Genomic DNA, 18,297 nt, shown 5'->3' with positions numbered 1-18,297 from the left:
ACCCGTCCCTAGCAGCCACCTTACAATAGTCCCACTAACTACTGGTTCTCCTGTTGCCGTTGCGAGGTCTCTGCGAGAGTATAGTGGCCGTGGTGCGATAGCGGCCCGTAATCGTTCCCTCGGTCCTTCCAACAGCCCGCAAAAGAGGATTACGTGCTCTGCCGTCTCAGGGGCGTCGCCACAGCGGCATAGCGGCGAGTACACGCCAAAAGCCCCTGTCTTGAATAAGAAGCCTGCTAGTCCTATTTTTTCCGTCCTGATCTGGCACAGCGTAGACGCCTCCAGTCGGTTCAGGCCGAAATACTTGCCCCCTTTCGGTATCTGCATCGAAGGGCCCTCCGGTTCCTCAGCGATGGCGCGTCGCTGGCGATCGTGATGCTCTGCTCCGGTGAGCCATCTCTTCCTCCAGTGGCCGAGGAGGGCAGCCGGGACCTCCTTTTCCTCACTCATCCACTCGGAGCCCCGGGCCTCCTTCTCCATAGTGTACCCTGCCGGTCGGAGTAGCTGCGACGCCTGCTTCCTCTTCGCCGGCCTATCCTGCCGGAGTATATGTGACGGTTTAGCGCTCGCGCTGCGAAGCAGATTTCTCTTCCCGCTAAGCCGTAGCCGTTCTTCAAACTTAGCAGCCCGGGCACTAAGATAGAGGTCTAGTGGCGGGATTGCTGCTTCTGCTTCCAGGTGGCGAAGCGGCGTCGCTTTGTGGGCGCCACAGACTACCCGGAGGCACTCGTTCTGTATCCCCATCAGGCTCTTAGCTGGCCCTGCCGGTTCTTGCTAATTTATATTCTAGACTCTATACATTAGCCTGTTACCGTTATTATATTGACGACGGGCAGTGAAACCACCTGCAGGTTTAAGGTGTAAGATGATGGCAACCGACAGCAAGATCCTCAACAAGACCGTACTATCCGGGAGGTGGAAAGAAATAACAAGATCAAGAGCTCTTCTAGTTCTGATCAGAACAACAAGTACCTCAACAGGTACGAACAACTAGAGCCTCAGCAGGCTAGGGAAGAAAATGAACCTCAACAGGTGAAAGATGGGAACAATGGCCTCAACAGGCACAATCAGATCTATAGGGGAACAGAAAGTACCTCAACAGGTACGTCAGACATTGAATGCCTGTCCAAGTAAAGAGAAATTGGTTCAGATTACTGTGGAAAAGGCCGCTTGAATTCCTATCTTCTTCTCAAGAGAGTGACTATGTACATAAGGTCTTAAATACCTGTCAAGAACGTGCTTACATAACTCGTCTGAATATCCCAAAAAAAACGAAAACGAGCACCCAAAAACCCTAACCCCATGTCATACTTCCCTTCGTGAATTGCGAAAGTCACACGTAGCAATTCACGTACACACAAAACACAAAAACAACGGAAGGAATAGAAAGCAAAAACACAGAGGCCTTGCCTTGATCATATCAAAATACTCACAATCAGCTACATTGGGGGCTCCATGAATGTCTTCCGGAACTTTCGTCCCCATTCCCTCTCTGCCTTGTATACCTCTACCCTCGACAACTTTTTCCTCCTATAAATTTCCTCCAGTTCAGTCCAAGACTTGCCGGACTTCGTCTTGTCCTTGTCCTTTGCCATCTCTCTGGCCTTAGGGCCCCATCCTTGGAAGTCGGCGGTATGTGGTGGTGAAAGATTGTGCTCCGGGGAGCCACTGTGATCAAATGCAACCGTCAGGCTCAGGTCCTCCATCTGGCTGCTGAGACTTCGCTGGTGGCAGAGAGAGTTGTCCTGATCAGGACTATCCTCATGAGGATGGTCATTCAGATGCTCCACACGCAGCATCGGGCGGTCGTCAGACTGACGCAGTATACGTCGAGCCATTAGTTGCAGTTGTCTCATGAAGAATCTTTCTGCATCCTGAGCTCTCTCGTGGTTGAAGTGCTCGAAGTGACTGCTCCATCCCACGATGACAGGCGGTCTGGCACGAGACCAGTCCAGGCAGAAGAACAGACGCAAATTTTCCAACACCCAATACCCACAGTGCTGGGTATCCGATTGACGGATGCTTGTGACAATCTCCTGCTGGAATTGTCCTTGATCGGGGACAGCAATTCCGCATCTAGCCAACCAAGGCTCATACAACTTCCTCAGGATGGTTCTAGCTGCACTGTCTTGCTGCTGGGTACCACCGAGTGAATCGAACCAATAGGACATCCCGTACTTTTGGTCATATATGACCAAGATCCAATGGTTCTCGTCCTTGTTGATAACGGAAATGATGAAGCGGCGACGGCGGCAGGTTGCTTGGATATGGCGGTTGGTCAAGGAAGAGAACATGTGACCAGTCTCAGTCACCTGCAGGCCAACGGGCACAATATAGGTGTGCTCCTTCAGATCCTTCAAAATCCAAGCCATTGATGCGAGGAGTGTGGAATCAACATTCCATTCGATATTCTCAATGAGTTTGTCAAGGTTCCACATGTTCAAGGCCAACGTAGACCAGTACCACCCATGAGGTACGTGCTCAATGGGTGATAGCAGGCCAGGGAAGTCTCTGTCCACAGCTTGGCGGTCATCTCTCAGACTGCCTGACGCGTGACAATAGCCCTCAGGCCACGATCCTACAGGTCGTCGTCTGATGATACTTGTACTGAAGTTCTGGCGAGTGGTTTCAAGGAGGAGATTTGACCATACGGTCTTGTGGGGATGGTACAGGAGGAAAAGTGGCGATAGGGTTTCTGACGGTCTGATCAGGACGAGACTGTTGAGATTCGATGGAGGGCAGAGGCCGGTCAGGGTCCAAATCAGGACGACGGATATAGGCATCTTTGGCCTTCTGAATGGACACCAACTTCTTCTCGGCATCATCGACAGACTGTCCCTCAAATATGGGATTCATGGACACGTCTCTGCGCCTAGGATCCTGGCTAGGGACGTCTTGAGCTCTGGCCGCGAGGAATGCTCTGTCTTCTGAGTTCCGGCCGAACATGCCTTGCCTGCGTGTAAGCAGACCAAGAGAGTCTCGAGATCCTGCCCTCTGTCTGGCAGTGAACGTATCAGGGCTGATGAAGTCGCCCAGACTTGATCCAGTTGATACAAACGACAGTCCAGAAACCGATTGTTGCCTTGACGAGGGAGGGGGAGGGGAACCATTATGCTTTTGGGACAGCTTTTTGACGCCTTGACTGGTCTGAGTGCGCTTTGGAGGTGACTTCAAGCCCTCCTTGTTTGGAGTCTTCTCTGCCAATCTCTTGGATCGACGAGTGGTGTGGTCGGCCATCTTGATAAAGTGAGAATTTTGACAGGAAAACAATGAATAAATGTGAATTTTGACTTGATCAGGACAAAAGTGAGTCGGTTCTTGAAGTACTGTGACCAAGCGAGAAGTTTTCTGAAAATTTTTCCAGATAGTTATCCAAAAGTGCAGTCCTTTTCAGTAGGAAGGCAAGCACAGCCGGATCACTTCTCCACTTTGCACTTCCTTCCACAACTTCACTCATATTCGTCTTGCCTTAATCAAGGCAACAACTCTTTTCTTCACTGATATCTCATCATCCAGATCATTTAAATTCAATCCATTCAAACATGGATCAGAAAGTGACAGCTGTTATCCCGGTGGACAGCCACCATCGATTCCTGCTTGATCATATCCCCAAGCAGTACGTCTGGGTCGTCCGCGGTGACAGTGAACGCAAGCCAGTCGACTCAATGGAACCAGAGCTCTTCGTCTCCAACCACTATGAAATCCTGAAACTCCTCCGCATCCATGATCTCCACAAGTCGTCTCCCGCGCAAGGACTTTATCTGGAGTGGTCCTTCGATGGCGAGAAGCATGCCTGGGACTTCTTCTTGAAGCTTCGGGCTGACAAAGACCTCTTGAAGTTTTGGGACGTCAACAAGATGGCTCTTCTCAAAGACCTCGGCCCCGTCTTCACTGAGGCTTGGAATGGCGGTCCTCTTGGCAAGTACTTGTCACTCATGGTATCTCGTCCTCTTCGCCTGCCGTACGTTCCACTGCTCCATTTCTTTTTGCTTTGATCAGGTCTAACGATAACTTGTAGCAACACGAATCCCTGTGAGGGCTGTGTCGGCAAATACCAGCGATCCAGCGTGATGCTTGAGGGAGGTGACGATCGAATCCACCTCATGTGGCCTTTCTTTGGCTGCAAGTCCATCCCTGGCTACAAGGGAGGATCTTGTGGCAATTGTCTCTGGCAGCAAGACAAGCCGTGTTGCTATGCCACAATCAACAAGGGTGATTATGGATTTGACTGGAAGGCTTCGTATGACCCTGATCAGCAGGTCAAGATTCCCGACCAGAAGATTGGTCCAGGAGAGCGTCGTGGCTCCCAGTCCCTGACGAAGGGTCTGGAAGGTAGTCTGCGTAGCGCCTTGAAAGCTCAGCAGAAGCGATATGCCGATGGTCGAAGATTCGGCGACAATAGATGTGGAGAGTGAAAGGAGTGGTTCATGACGAGTAGAAGATGTGCGTAGGTCTGATCAGAGCAAACCAAAACACGTTGATGGCTTTTTTCTTCTTCCAAGCGCTGTGTTTTCCGAAGAAAAATATAAGCAGTGGTGAGCGACATTTCCAACTTTTCCCTGAATTAAGGTAGAGAGCGCCAAACTCTGTTCCCTTGGGATAGACTTGGTCCGATCAGGGCAAGAATGAGTGTCAAGACTTCCCGTAGGCTTCGGCTTTTTCAAAAGAATTTGTAGGGGGTTGTTGAAAATAACGAAGGTAACGGCCTTATCCACCTTTTCACCAACTTAACTTAGAAAACAACCAGCATAATACAAACATCTTCATCCATCTATTCTCGCCTTGATAAAGGCAAGAATGTGTCTGAAACATTCCTCCACATTGTGTTCTTTCGAAAAAGTGGTGGTTCAGTTGGGTGTAAGTGAAGGTAAATCTCTTCCACTAGTTATTTTGTCAAATCATTTCAAAATGCAGTAGGAGTAATCAAACCACTTCTCTGCGAATGTTCTTGCCCCGATCAAGGCAATAATATGTGGTAAAAGTTTCTCCGGTCTGCTTTTCTGAAAGACAGAACTTGAGGTAGAGGTTAGCGAGCGTAAGTGTTTTCGCCTCTCAGTCGCATCAATAAGACAAAGCAATTGAAACAACCAAACGACTTCCCTTAGCATAGTCTTGTCCTGATCAGGGCAAGACAGCCAGTAAAAATGTCCTCTGCGCTGTTTTTTTCTGAAAAGATCAGGGTTGGGCTAGAAGTGGACGAGTGTAATCATCTGTTCCACTGATTCACTCGATCGACTTAGAGCACAGCTAGAGCAGCAGAATCACTTCCCTTGGCATGTTATTGCTCCGATCAAGGCAAGAATATGCCCTACTTCTTCCCTTCGCAAATTGCAAAGTGCTCACGCCGCAATTTGCGCACCAAAAAACAAGACATAACACTCTTCCCTTACAACAGACTAACCAGCAAAAAAATCAAAAAATCAGGGGAATCTCAGGGAAATCAAAAATATGCAGCAAACGCTTCCCTTATAAAAGACTAAACAGAAAGCTTAACCGTGATCCAAAAACAGACAAGTGCTCCAGCTCTTGTGAGCACAGAGCTTGTTGTACAGCAAGTACAGTCTCTGGTGTGTCGTATTACGATTAGTGAAGTAAAATTCATTCGTCGCACATCAGAAACTGGCTGTATGTTCTTTCCTCCTCTCTTCTCGAACTGACGGGGAATTAACGAACGGTCTTTAAGGAATGTATTGTCGCTTGAACATTCTGTGTGTATTCGTCCGACTTGACTCGAATTGGATATCTCGGCTGCTCCAGTCTTATCCTGATCAGGGCTCGTTAATTGAGTATCGGTCTGAGCAGCTGAATTCTGAGGCAGTAGCCGAGATTCTTCAGGGACAACATCAAGGATATCAACGTTCTGAGGTATGACTGCTATATCGGCGACTTGATCAAAGCAGTAATCGTCGGTCAACATGATTTTCTCGTAGTCTGTATCTGGCGCAAGATCCTGATCCGAAGTGGTCTCTTCACCAAGCAGCGCAGCTGGTGTAGAGTCTGACGTATCGGCTATTAGAGCCGAATATTCGATAGCTGTCTTGCCTTGATCAAAGGCAAATGCATCGGAGGTATCAATTGTGGATTTCAGACTAGATGTAGTAGACGATTCTAAGTCTTGCGAGTCAGACTTCAGAGGGATCGGTCCTCTCTGTTGCGTGTAATCAGCGTAATTTCAATGTTCCTTCATAACAATAACTAACTCATCCCACGTCGGATATTCCCTTTCGAAAGCTCGAATAATAAAACGAGTGTCGTAGTCACACCATCGAATCCAGAGAGAAATTTTCGTCGTGTTTGATCTGTGGATACCGAATTCAGAGTAGACCGCTTCAAACATCTCGATGTAACGTCCCACACCTACATCCGGGACACCCCCACATGTGGGACGCCCTAAAAATGATGCTGTATATTATAACCATTAACTTCAACCTTTTTTTACACTTATTCTAATGCGAATACAATACAGCTTTCACCGTCACTAGGGTTGTCAGACTTGCTAGACTCATCTGTACTATCCTCAATTTCACCAGCCTCGATTTGAGCCTTCCGAATAGCCTTGATATTAGTAAACTTCGAATTTGGGCTCATCTTCACCTTCCTCCGCTTCCTAGTCCTACTAGCCTCAAGCTCTGCCTCTATTGCCTCAATCTTTCGCTGTGCGACAGCTAATTGGTAGTCCTTCTCATCAAAGCCCTTTTGAACTTTCCGAAAGAGTAGCCGCTGGGTATTTGGATCACTATCAAGCTTGCTGAATAAGCTGAGTTGATCTTGGAGCTCATCTCTCCTCTTAGGCGTTGACCAGGCTACTGCTGATGTCTCTAACGCCCAGTCCTGACTACTAGAGTGCCCTTTGCAAGTCTGACTAGGCTGTTTGATTGGTGCTGACGTATTCTCAAGGAGCAGGGGGCTCATAAGGGGTCTAGCTATGCTCGAAGGCCAGAGACCAGTATATTTCCATCCACTGATAATGTTCTTGACGGTCAATGCTGCTAGACGTGCCTTTATATAGCAGAGCAGAAAGTTTCTCTTCCCTACGACAGTAGTAGTATCCCATTGGTTAAGGTAACCAAGCTCTTTCTTATAGGCTGCCTTGAGGGGTCCAAAGACTGACTGATCGAGAGGCTGGAGAACGTGGGATGTGTGTAGCGGTAAGAAAAGCAAGTGTATCTTGTTTATGAAGCAGAGGTACATAAACTCTGTCGTTTCGTGGCTACTATGCCCATCTAGGATAAGTAACCTAGTCTCTTCAGGGTCCTCTGGTTGAGTCAAAGGAATAAACATCTTTGGTAGCCACTCAATAGCCGTAGAGTCTGACGTCCACCTATTCTCTGTTGCTGTAAACCTCCAGGCTTCGTATGGAGTCAAGTCTAGAGGAAACCACTGCTGCTGGACAGACTTCCCCTTGTATATCACAAGTGGGGGTAGTGCAGTACCAGTCGCAGAGATACACTCTAAAAGAGATGTCCAAGCTCGAGATCCAGGCTGTTTCTTCCGTATAGAACGAGTCTCAGATGATCCTAGAACAAGACCATTTGATCCTCTACCTTCTAGAATACCTGTCTCATCCATATTGTATCGATTCGAGGCCTTAATAGCTTTGATCTCAGGGATAGCGAGGTATTTGAACCATTGCCTGATCACATTAGCTGAGGCTCCATTAATACGCTGGGAATCGATAGCTCTGCTTCTCTGGACCTTGACTGAAGGGTTCCTCTTGATAAAAGCCTGGACCCAGTTCTTTCCAAGTGGTTCGGTGTCTCCGTGGATCTGTAGGATACGCTCGGCGAAGTCTTTGAGCTGTTGATAGGTTGGTGGGAGGCCTAGGGCAGCCTGGATTCGAACCCATTCAACCAGATGAGATTCCTGGGCTGGAGAGAGATCTGGTATTCAGCGAAGGCTATATCTCTTGACTGGGCTCCCTGAATCCGTCGTGAAAGAGTAGACCTTGGGTGTCAGGGTACGGCTAGGCCGAAGGCGATAGTACAGAGTGATGGGGAGTAACGGGCGTCCCTCCTACGTAATACCGGGTGGTCACTGGCGGTCTCAGGTAGGGGTGCCCACGGTGATGCATTGATCTCTACTCTCCCTCTATCTTCTTCCCGGGCCTCCGCCCCTTACATAGATAGCTAGAACCCGACGTCGGAGCCGCGGAGCACTAGTTTCCCCGATTGTTCCGCAAACCAAGACTTCCATATCGTGTCATGACTCGCACATTCCTACACCAGAGCCCCCACCGGTGTCCCACCGGTGCCTATGGCATTCTGTTCTCTGACATTGGGACACCATGCTCGTATGCTGCTTTTCGGAGGCTTTGACCAGTAGCTATTTCTTGAAGAGCTCGATAAATATCATCTTCGGTATATTGACTCATATTAGTGTAAAGAAGACGTACGTAAAATTTCGTAACGATTGAACCGATATTGGTAAAGAAAAAAGAGGTTGAAGTTAGAGGCTAGCGGTGTTGATGAGGCATTTTGGGCGTCCCACATGTGGGGGTGTCCCGGATGTGGGTGTGGGACGTTATTCCGTAATATTCTCCCAACTGAAAGGCGGTATGTCGATGCCTTGTTCAGGGCATGGAAAAGGGAGAATAACCATCTTCAGAAGGGTCACGCGATCCAAGTTACCGACTTGGGTATCCAACTGGCTCGACTTTCCCTCAGACAGGCATGTGGATTCGGTAGATTCGACAGGATTCACAGATCCGAAAGATTCAACGGATTCGACGGAATCAGCAGAACTAACAGGATCATTTGAATCAATCGGTCCGACGGATTTAGTGGAATCAACGGGATTGACGGAATCGACAGACAAAGCGTCGACGTAGATATCAACGTCTTCCTCGATCTCCTCGATAGGTTCCACAGAATCGACAGATTCGACAGACTCAACAGAATTAACAGAATCCACGGAATCAACAGGTTTATCAGGATACGATCCGATAGAATTGACAGGCTTGTAATGATCGACAGGATCAACGGGATCCAAAGGAAAACAAAAACGATCGTCAGTATCAGCACCTAACAGTGTGATACCATCTTCATAAGAATTCAAGATGAAATCCTTCCATGCACACAGGAATTGGTCCTTCAAAGCGATTAATTTCCTCCTCATCACCACCGCCAAACCCAACATCACAATAACCACCCATGAGAGTACTAGCAAGCACTCTCCATCCGACGCCTCGTCCTCCCAGCCTTCCTCTTCCATCACATTCAATCTCCCGAAAGTATCTTCGCTCTGATCAGACCAATCATGATGTTGTCTGCGTCTGCCGATATTGGCAGAGGAACGTCTGGATGAATCCATCTAAACTCTGCTGAAGTGTGTGTTTTAGGAATGAGCGTCAACACCTATAACAGATCTAGACTCAACCCCGCTTCGTGAAACAAGAAAATAGCCTTTCGGCTTAATCTTGTTTTCGGATTGTCTTGTGGAAGCTTGTGAACGGTCGTCGAGTCCTTCTCGTTCGAGGATCTGTGCTCATCCCCGGCCAGACCCCCATTTCACGACGGGCAGTGAAACCACCCGCAGGCTTAAGACGTAAGATGATGGCAACGGACAACAAGATCCTCAACAAGACCTTACCATCTGGGAGGTGGAAAGAAATAACAAGATCAAGAGCTTTTCCAGTTCTGACCAGAACAACAAGTACCTCAACAGGTATGAACAACTAGAGCCTCAGCAGGCTAGGGAAAGAAAGGAACCTCAACAGGCCCTTGAACAGTCACCTCATCAGGTGAAAGATGGGAACAATGGCATCAACAGGCACAATCAGATCTATAGGGGAACAGAAAGTACCTCAACAGGTACGTCAGACATTGAATGCCTGTCCAAGTAAAGAGAAATTGGTTCAGATTACTATGGAAAAGGCCGCTTGAACTCCTATCTTCTCAAGAGAGTGACTATTGTCAGAGAACAGAATGCCATAGGCACCGGTGGGACACCGGTGGGGGCTCTGGTGTAGGAATGTGCGAGTCATGACACGATATGGAAGTCTTGGTTTGCGGAACAATCGGGGAAACTAGTGCTCCGCGGCTCTGACGTCGGGTTCTAGCTATCTATGTAAGGGGCGGAGGCCCGGGAAGAAGATAGAGGGAGAGTAGAGATCAATGCATCACCGTGGGCACCCCTACCTGAGACCGCCAGTGACCACCCGGTGCTACGTAGGAGGGACGCCCGTTACTCCCCATCACTCTGTACTATTGCCTTCGGCCTAGCCGTACCCTGACAACTATGTACATAAGGTCTTAAATACTTGTCAAGAACGTGCTTACATAACTCGTCTGAATTGTGAAGGTCAACCCTCGCAGACTCACTACAACCAGGTGACTTACAGCTGGAACACCTGCCATGGCAGTGCCAGATGGGAAGCCAATCATAACCCTTGTAGGAGCCCCGCCAAGCGTGGACGACTTAGTCGCGCTCCCTCAAACCTAAGTCGTGATCTTCTTTCCTTCGCTCCTTAGAGTAGAATCTTCGTCGATAGCATCTAATCGAGGTCTCTACCGATGCGATGCAACCCAGGTCGTGACATATAACAGCGAAAAGTTGAACTTTACGGCTATTATAGTAGAGATTTCAAGCGTAGGTATCGTTTCTTTAGTCAAGCACGGCTAACACTAACTATTACAGGGGCTAACTACGATATATTATGCTACCCGCACATAATTCCTACTAAATCTCCTACTTAGTCTCCTCGTAGATATAGACTCTATGTTAAAATCCAGAGAATAGGCGGATAGCTATAGATATAGTTACTATCTACTATTTAACTAGTGGATATTGGTAGAGTTAGTTAGGCTTGTTTAATCGTAACAATACATTATTCCAGATTCCTAGTAGTAATAACAGCGATACTGTAGTTAGTACCCCCTTTATCACGGTATTCAAAATCTAAGCCGATAGTACACTAGACTTTGTCCGCTAGCTCCCTACAGGCCTGATGCGTGTGCATATGGGGTGTGAATTGTTGTATTGGGAAAGGATGGCCAGGTCAGCTATTCTGGCCTGGCAGAGCTCTTTTATAGCTCTTATCTATCTTATCTCTAGCTATAGGGCAACCCCCCATGGGGTCACGCATCAAGGCCTATGGGGGCAGCTAAACCCGACAGTTTTCTTTGAACTAGTAGGGCAACTTAGTAAATGTTGCGCTGCAGCCCGGAGATGCGACAATGTTACTACACTGAGATGTGCAGTGTCACGACCTGGGTTGCATCGCATTGGTAGAGACCTCGATTAGGTGCTATCGACGAAGATTCTACTCTAAGGAGCGAAGGAAAGAAGATCATAACTTAGGTTTGAGGGAGCGCGACTAAGTCATCCACGCTTGGCGGGGCTCCTACAAGGGTTATGATTGGCTTCCCATCTGACACTGCCATGGCAGGTGTTCCAGCTGTAAGTCACCTGGTTGTAGTGAGTCTGCGAGGGTTGACCTTCACATGCAGACGGGATATATAGGACACGAAGTAGCGCAAGCTTATAACGAGGATAAAGTCACTCGAGCTTGGTAGCTCGACTGAAAATCGGAATGACGTGATGCTATGTGATTTGAGAAGAAATGCTCTACCTATTGACCTATCATCTTTGTTTCTCATCTATAGCCTCTTTAGTTCCCATCAGGAGACGAGTATGAAACGCGCTAGGCGCGCACATTGGGTTTAGCCACAAACCCTAAGGAAATCATCCGTAGTTGCAGTTATGCCCTGCTTTTCATTTTATTTTTTCCCCTCACTGCTACATTTCGATAAGCATTTGAACAATTCATCTCCATAGTAGCAAAGTAACAGAAGTAACTACCCGAAGACGGATACATAACAAGTAGCTCTAGACGGCTCAATCACAGGCAGATTAGTTTGTTTCACTAGCATCAATGCTGAGTTAAAAAGTTTTTCCACCTGCTATGCAAGTCGTGATATTACTTATTCCGGGTGGTTAGAGTTCTAGTAACTCCACTTGTGTTTTTGGTTTACCCACTCACACCGGTACTTCAGGTAACAATCACCGATTATCTAAAAGATCAGGTTCGATATGTGCTAGTGCGTCCCCGCTCCTTATTTAGCAGGACCCTGCTTGCGAGCTCCCAAGGCCGGCAACGCAATATTCGGTGTGCATTAGTGCCGAAGTCGTTGCTATGCAGCACGTGGCGATAAAGTTGTACAGTTCCCACAACGCGGTTCAACTTCTGCAAGTGCACCAAAGCCCCGAAAGTGAGCAATATCCACCGAAGACCCTCAGGAAGATTTTCTTGTGCCCCAGTCAGCCATACCCGAAGACCTTCTTCAGTTGGATTAGGTCAGGACAGCTTGTATGGAGATGCCGATACCGCACTGGCGCCAAGATTCGAATTTCCTTTGACACGGTACCATGTATAGGATTGTCCGAGCTAACCGCGCCAAGCCCGCTGCACAAGGTTTATCTGATCCGTTGCAATCCGGGTCCTAGCATGCCGATCGGTCTTATAGAGCAGTTAAACCTGTCAGTTTTCAATGCATACTTCAGGTTTGTTACCGAGGTTTACGTCAATTGCTTATGATCTGTGCCCAATTGCAAGCGGGCTACGTTATTCCCGCATGTTATGCTAGAGAACCTTCGTCGATTACAGCCGGCAGTTAGGACAAGGGACTTGGCAATCCACCTGTGCGGCTCAATCTTTAGCGGGGAACAGAAAAGGCTTAGCAGGGAGTGGTAACATCGGTCGTGTAGCCCACAAAGGTGTAATCCACAAAAGTGGTCGGCCGAAGAAAAGGTTGCATGCAGTAACAGGAGCATACGCATACACACCTTCGGCCCGGAAATGATCAACCTTGATCGGCACTTACGTCTTATACTGCAATTGCCTATGGAATATAAACTGCAGATCTTTGAATCATACAACCATTCTACTGAGAAATTGAAAGCTAGATCAGAATGCTAGCAAACTAGGAATAGTAATAAGTGTAGCTTAATACGTCTATAAATAATTCTCGGAGGAGTCAAGTTTGTACGATACTGCATGAGCTATTCAAGATTAGTATAACATTAAATCTTCTCTATTTTCCATGCTGAGGGGCCGATTCCACTGTTCCGGCGATGGGTGGATAATGTGCTCAGTCTGCCTCGACTACTTCACTACTACCTGAACCAACTTGGACGTGGGCCCGAACTGATTATGAACAACCTTCTCTTCTGTTACCTAGACCCATCTGTTTAATCACGTAGTATGCTGGCGACACCCAACTTATCATCGCAGGTTCTATCCACAGTTATTGATTTCGCCGACTTGGCCATCCAGGTGGATGTGGAAAAGGGCCGTGACGGGTCTGCTCAAATTTTTTTCTGCCGGTCTCGTGGGTCCTAACAGAGCGGTATCAGTCTTTTTGTGAAGCAAGAGCCAGCAGAGTTGTGTATATAATCTGGCATGCTACGGTCGTCATATGATCATCCCTATCATCGTGCAGCATCCAACATCTTGAACTCCTACTCTTCACATCTCTTGGACACGATGTATAAGGTTTCTACTCTCCTGGCAGTGACGCTGCCCAGTCTCGTCTCGGCCATCCCTTTGACGCAGAGAAGTACCTCTAGCCTGACACACGATGCCTCAGTTGTATCAAACCAGACATTCGATTACATCATTGCCGGCGGCGGTGTTACGGGCCTCACCGTGGCCAGCAAGCTGAGCGAGGACCCCTCCATCAGAGTGCTCGTAGTTGAAGGGGGCTCCAACGACTGGGACGACGCCATGGTCCACGACATACGCACTTACGGCCAGGCCTTTGGCACCTACCTCGACTACAACCTCACTTCAACCCCCATCTCGTGGCGCAACGGGGAGACCTTGCCCATGATTGCCGGCCATACTCTCGGTGGTTCGGGTTCCATCAACGGCGCGAGCTGGACCAAGGCCCCCAAGTCACAGTATGATCTGCTGCCGCTGGTCACGGGTGATGAGTCGTGGGCATTTGACAGTTTCAACGAGATTATGCTGTCGGCCGAGAAGTTCACTCCCCCCACGCAAGCCCTCACCAGCAAGGGTGCCAACTACGTGCCTGCCTACCATGGCACCAACGGCAACGTCTCCGTCTCGTTTGCACAGGGCATTTTCAGCAGCATCCAGCTGCCAGCCATCAATGCCTCGCAAATGGTCTGGGAGGGCCTTGAAGTAGCGGTTGATGCTGCTAGCGGCGAGGTCAACGGCGTGACAACCATCCCCAACATGGTGCAGCCAGACGAGAGCGAGACCCGGGCGTCGCCGTACGCTTCCTGGATCAAGGGCACTGCCGATACGCGACCCAACCTCGTTATCCTCCTCGGCCATCGCGTCGTCAAGCTCGACTGGTCCAGCACGGAAGAAGGCGCAGACCTGGTCGCCTCGGGCATCCAGTTTCAGCAGTCCCGTTCCAGCCCCATTCTCACTGCCCACGCATCTCGGGATGTCATCCTCGCGGCTGGATCCATGCAGAGCCCACAACTCCTCGAGCTATCTGGCGTAGGCGATGCAACTGTTCTGGCCAACGCCGGCATCCCGCTCGTCAAATCCGTCCCCGGCGTGGGCAAGAACCTGCAGGAACAGACCAAGAGCAGCCTGTACTACACGCCTATCTCCACCGCCTGGAACGGCACGGGCCCCAGCACCGCTATCGCCTTCCCGAACGCCTGGCAGCTGCTGCGGTCCAACGCGTCGGCCGTCTACAACGCCACCATCGCCAGCCTCCCCGCGTACGCAGCCCAGCTCGCGGCGTCCGGCTCTGTCGTCAACGCGACCGCCACGGCGCAAATCATGCGCCTCCAAATTGAGAGCCTGTTCGCCAATAATGAGCCCGCCGCCGAGGTCTTCTGGACCATCGATACGGCTGGGCAGACGGTCGGCGCCGACATCTGGAACTTGATCCCGCTGGCGCGCGGCACTGTGCATGTGCAGAGCGACAATTCCTGGGACCAGCCTGCGATCGACGCGGCCTATTTCGGACACGAGCTCGATACGACGCTACAGGTGCTGGCCACGCGGCAGGCACGCGATGTGTATGCCGCGGAGCCCTTGGCTAGCATGGTGAGCGGAGAGATCACGCCCGGGTTGGAGAGAGTAGCGCTAGAGGCCGACGATGCCGCGTGGACCGAGTGGGTAAAGAGCGAGTTTACGAGTGTGTGGCACCCGGTTGCGACGCTGAGCCGCATGGCAGAGCAGGACGGCGGTGTGGTAGATGAGAGTTTCCGTGTATACGGAGTGCAGAATGTGAGGGTTGTGGATGCGAGTGTGCTACCGGTGCAGCTGTCGGCTCATCTGAGCTCGAGTTTGTACGGCATTGCGCTCAAGGCTGCAGGCATCATTAGGGAGGATCAGTGAGAGGCAGTAGTTGTGGGTGCCTGAACGGGTTATGGAGCAGTTGGACTGTTTTGACGGCTGGAAACTTTTAATGAGACCTATTGATTCGTAATGTCTAAATAATATAGAGAGTTGAATATAACCCATGATCTATCATTGACTCTGGAGAATGTTATTATGTTACTCGGTATAACGAGGAAAGGGTTTACTCCCCTTTACTCTATACTATTACCTTCGGTCTAGCCGTAACGTGAATGTACACCGAGCTGGCCACCCTTACATAACCTCGCATAGAAATTTTACGATAGTAAAACCACAACACCGTAAATCAATTGAAACTACTCTGAATCTTCCTCTCCAGAAGATGGCAATGCGATCTTACAAGTTCGCGCATTATGCCCAGTCCCGTTGCGAATACCACAGCGCCTCGGGCGCGTTTCAACACGCTTTGCGCGACCACCATTTCGGCGCTCTTCTTGCTGTATCTGCGTCGCCAACTCCCTAGAGTCCCGTAGGTCCTGTCCTTCTTGGAAAATAAGTGATTCTCCTTCCCGTAATTGCATTTTTTTAGTCCTCCGGCGCCGGCTTAGCATCTTATTTGCCTCTCGAAGCTCAGCGCACTCGGCCCGTACGAGGGCGAGCTCGTGCATTATCATTTTTATTATTATTATTATTAAATACGCCGTAGGCTCGAAGCCCCCGGTACCTCTGCTAGTACTCCCGTATGTCAAACCGTGCCCTAATGGCTGGACTAAATACATACGCTGCGTCGTCAGTTCGCCCTATTGGCGACTGCGTTGCGTTCACTACCATACTACGTTGGTTCTCAACCTACCAACAAAGTCCCCCCTGAGAAGATCGATGGTATCTGGGCCTTGAAGCTGTCCGACCCGTCCCTAGCAGCCACCTTACAATAGTCCCACTAACTACTGGTTCTCCTGTTGCCGTTGCGAGGTCTCTGCGAGAGTATAGTGGCCGTGGTGCGATAGCGGCCCGTAATCGTTCCCTCGGTCCTTCCAACAGCCCGCAAAAGAGGATTACGTGCTCTGCCGTCTCAGGGGCGTCGCCACAGCGGCATAGCGGCGAGTACACGCCAAAAGCCCCTGTCTTGAATAAGAAGCCTGCTAGTCCTATTTTTTCCGTCCTGATCTGGCACAGCGTAGACGCCTCCAGTCGGTTCAGGCCGAAATACTTGCCCCCTTTCGGTATCTGCATCGAAGGGCCCTCCGGTTCCTCAGCGATGGCGCGTCGCTGGCGATCGTGATGCTCTGCTCCGGTGAGCCATCTCTTCCTCCAGTGGCCGAGGAGGGCAGCCGGGACCTCCTTTTCCTCACTCATCCACTCGGAGCCCCGGGCCTCCTTCTCCATAGTGTACCCTGCCGGTCGGAGTAGCTGCAACGCCTGCTTCCTCTTCGCCGGCCTATCCTGCCGGAGTATATGTGACGGTTTAGCGCTCGCGCTGCGAAGCAGATTTCTCTTCCCGCTAAGCCGTAGCCGTTCTTCAAACTTAGTAGCCCGGGCACTAAGATAGAGAGGTCTAGTGGCGGGATTGCTGCTTCTGCTTCCAGGTGGCGAAGCGGCGTCGCTTTGTGGGCGCCACGGACTACCCGGAGGCACTCGTTCTGTATCCCCATCAGGCTCTTAGCTGGCCCTGCCCGTTCCTCACTTATAGTATGCCACGCAGTCGCCCCGAAGGCGATCACGCTACGGATAACCACCGTATATAACAGCCTCGCCCGTATAAGATCGCAGCCCCACGACATATTGACTAGCTTTGTCAGGGCTAGCTTTTGAGTTGCCATTTTTGTTTTAACACGCTCAACATGGGCGTGCCACGTCAGTTTGCGGTCGAACCAGACTCGTAGGAACCTCGCTGAGACTACCGGCGACACTGTGGCGTCCCCAAGGCGAATACTTTGCGGCAAGGGCTCTCGGGCCCTAGTAAAGTGCATTAGCTCACTCTTGTCAGGGGCGAACTCCATCCCGTGCCTCACTGCATTATCATTTTTGCTCCCTTCGCAAACTGGTCGACAGCTGAGAAAATATTCGTCGGAGAGCTATTCTAATGCTCGGAGATGCGCTTTTTCAAAAAAGTAGACTGTGCATGAGCCTCTATCGGGTTCTGTGGCGTCTTTAATACCCACGGTCGGTTGCGATTTCTGGGGAGCCAACAGGCGTCGGGGTCCGTAATCGTGCGTCCAGCTTTGAAATCACACTTTCTGGATTGAATGGAACAAGTCCTGCCCTTCGAAAGCCAGCTTGAACGTTTTTTCTTCCGAAAACTGCAAAGAAGGCGTCTTTGAAGATAGGAAAGAAGTCCTCCTTCGCGATATGTGTTAGTGACCGGCGTATCAATTTCTCTACCATCTGGCCGTACACCCGCTTTAATGAACCGAAACAGGCTACTTCAAGTGGCTGGAGGATGTGAGATGAGTGCGGAGGCATACACAAAGTTACAATTTTGTGTTCTTTGCAATATAGCTCGAAATCGCCGGAAATGTGGCTCTCGTGACCGTCCAACACTAACAATCGATATATCCCGGACTTTCGATCTTTCCTACAATTATCGAAGTGTTTAATAAATTCCATACCGATCTCGTTAGTCGTCAATCCTTTTGGACTAGGTCTAATTCTCCAATCTTTCGGAATGTTGTCGTCTTCGTACCAAGAAGAGAGGTGGTATCGGCCCGCAACAACGATGAACGGCGGCAGCGCCCAACCGGTAGACTGGACCGCTTGGATTACGGTAACCCATTCCCGGTTACCTTGCTGTATTGATTTTGGCCTGGCACGTCGTTCGGAGCTCGTAACTACTATATTGGTTGAGATCTTGCCCATCATAAACCCAGTCTCGTCGAAGTTGTAGATGTCCGACTCTTGGATACCGTATTTCGCGATAACATTCGCAACAAGCAGAAACCAATCTGCAATAAGCTTTGGATCTTCGCATTGGGCCCTTTGGTAATCGTAAGGACGGTTCCAACGAGTTTTCA

At 49.8% G+C, this 18,297-nt stretch overlaps 3 protein-coding genes across 3 annotated transcripts; 2 read left to right on the top strand and 1 right to left on the bottom strand.

Annotated features, from left to right (window-relative positions):
* Positions 1–1,439: 1,439 nt before the first annotated feature.
* Positions 1,440–3,237, bottom strand: BCR38DRAFT_487551 (uncharacterized protein; the record flags this gene model as incomplete). Its single annotated transcript, XM_040864171.1, has 2 exons — positions 1,440–2,578; positions 2,652–3,237. The coding sequence occupies 2 exons, from the start codon at positions 3,235–3,237 to the stop codon at positions 1,440–1,442; spliced, it is 1,725 nt and encodes a 574-aa protein (XP_040713884.1).
* Positions 3,238–3,542: 305 nt separating this feature from the next.
* Positions 3,543–4,415, top strand: BCR38DRAFT_495710 (uncharacterized protein; the record flags this gene model as incomplete). Its single annotated transcript, XM_040864744.1, has 2 exons — positions 3,543–3,961; positions 4,019–4,415. 2 exons carry the CDS (start codon positions 3,543–3,545, stop codon positions 4,413–4,415), a joined length of 816 nt encoding a protein of 271 aa, XP_040713883.1.
* Positions 4,416–13,483: 9,068 nt separating this feature from the next.
* BCR38DRAFT_347929 (uncharacterized protein) lies at positions 13,484–15,325 on the top strand (the record flags this gene model as incomplete). The annotated part of the gene is made up of 1 exon (XM_040856382.1): positions 13,484–15,325. The coding sequence occupies one exon, from the start codon at positions 13,484–13,486 to the stop codon at positions 15,323–15,325; it is 1,842 nt and encodes a 613-aa protein (XP_040713882.1).
* Between the last annotated feature and the right edge of the window lie 2,972 nt (positions 15,326–18,297).

This window comes from Pseudomassariella vexata (assembly GCF_002105095.1).
Source record: "Pseudomassariella vexata strain CBS 129021 chromosome Unknown BCR38scaffold_10, whole genome shotgun sequence".
NCBI lineage: Eukaryota > Fungi > Ascomycota > Sordariomycetes > Amphisphaeriales > Pseudomassariaceae > Pseudomassariella > Pseudomassariella vexata.
Note: the sequence above shows the minus strand (reverse complement) of the source record. Positions and strands in the feature narration are given on the sequence as shown.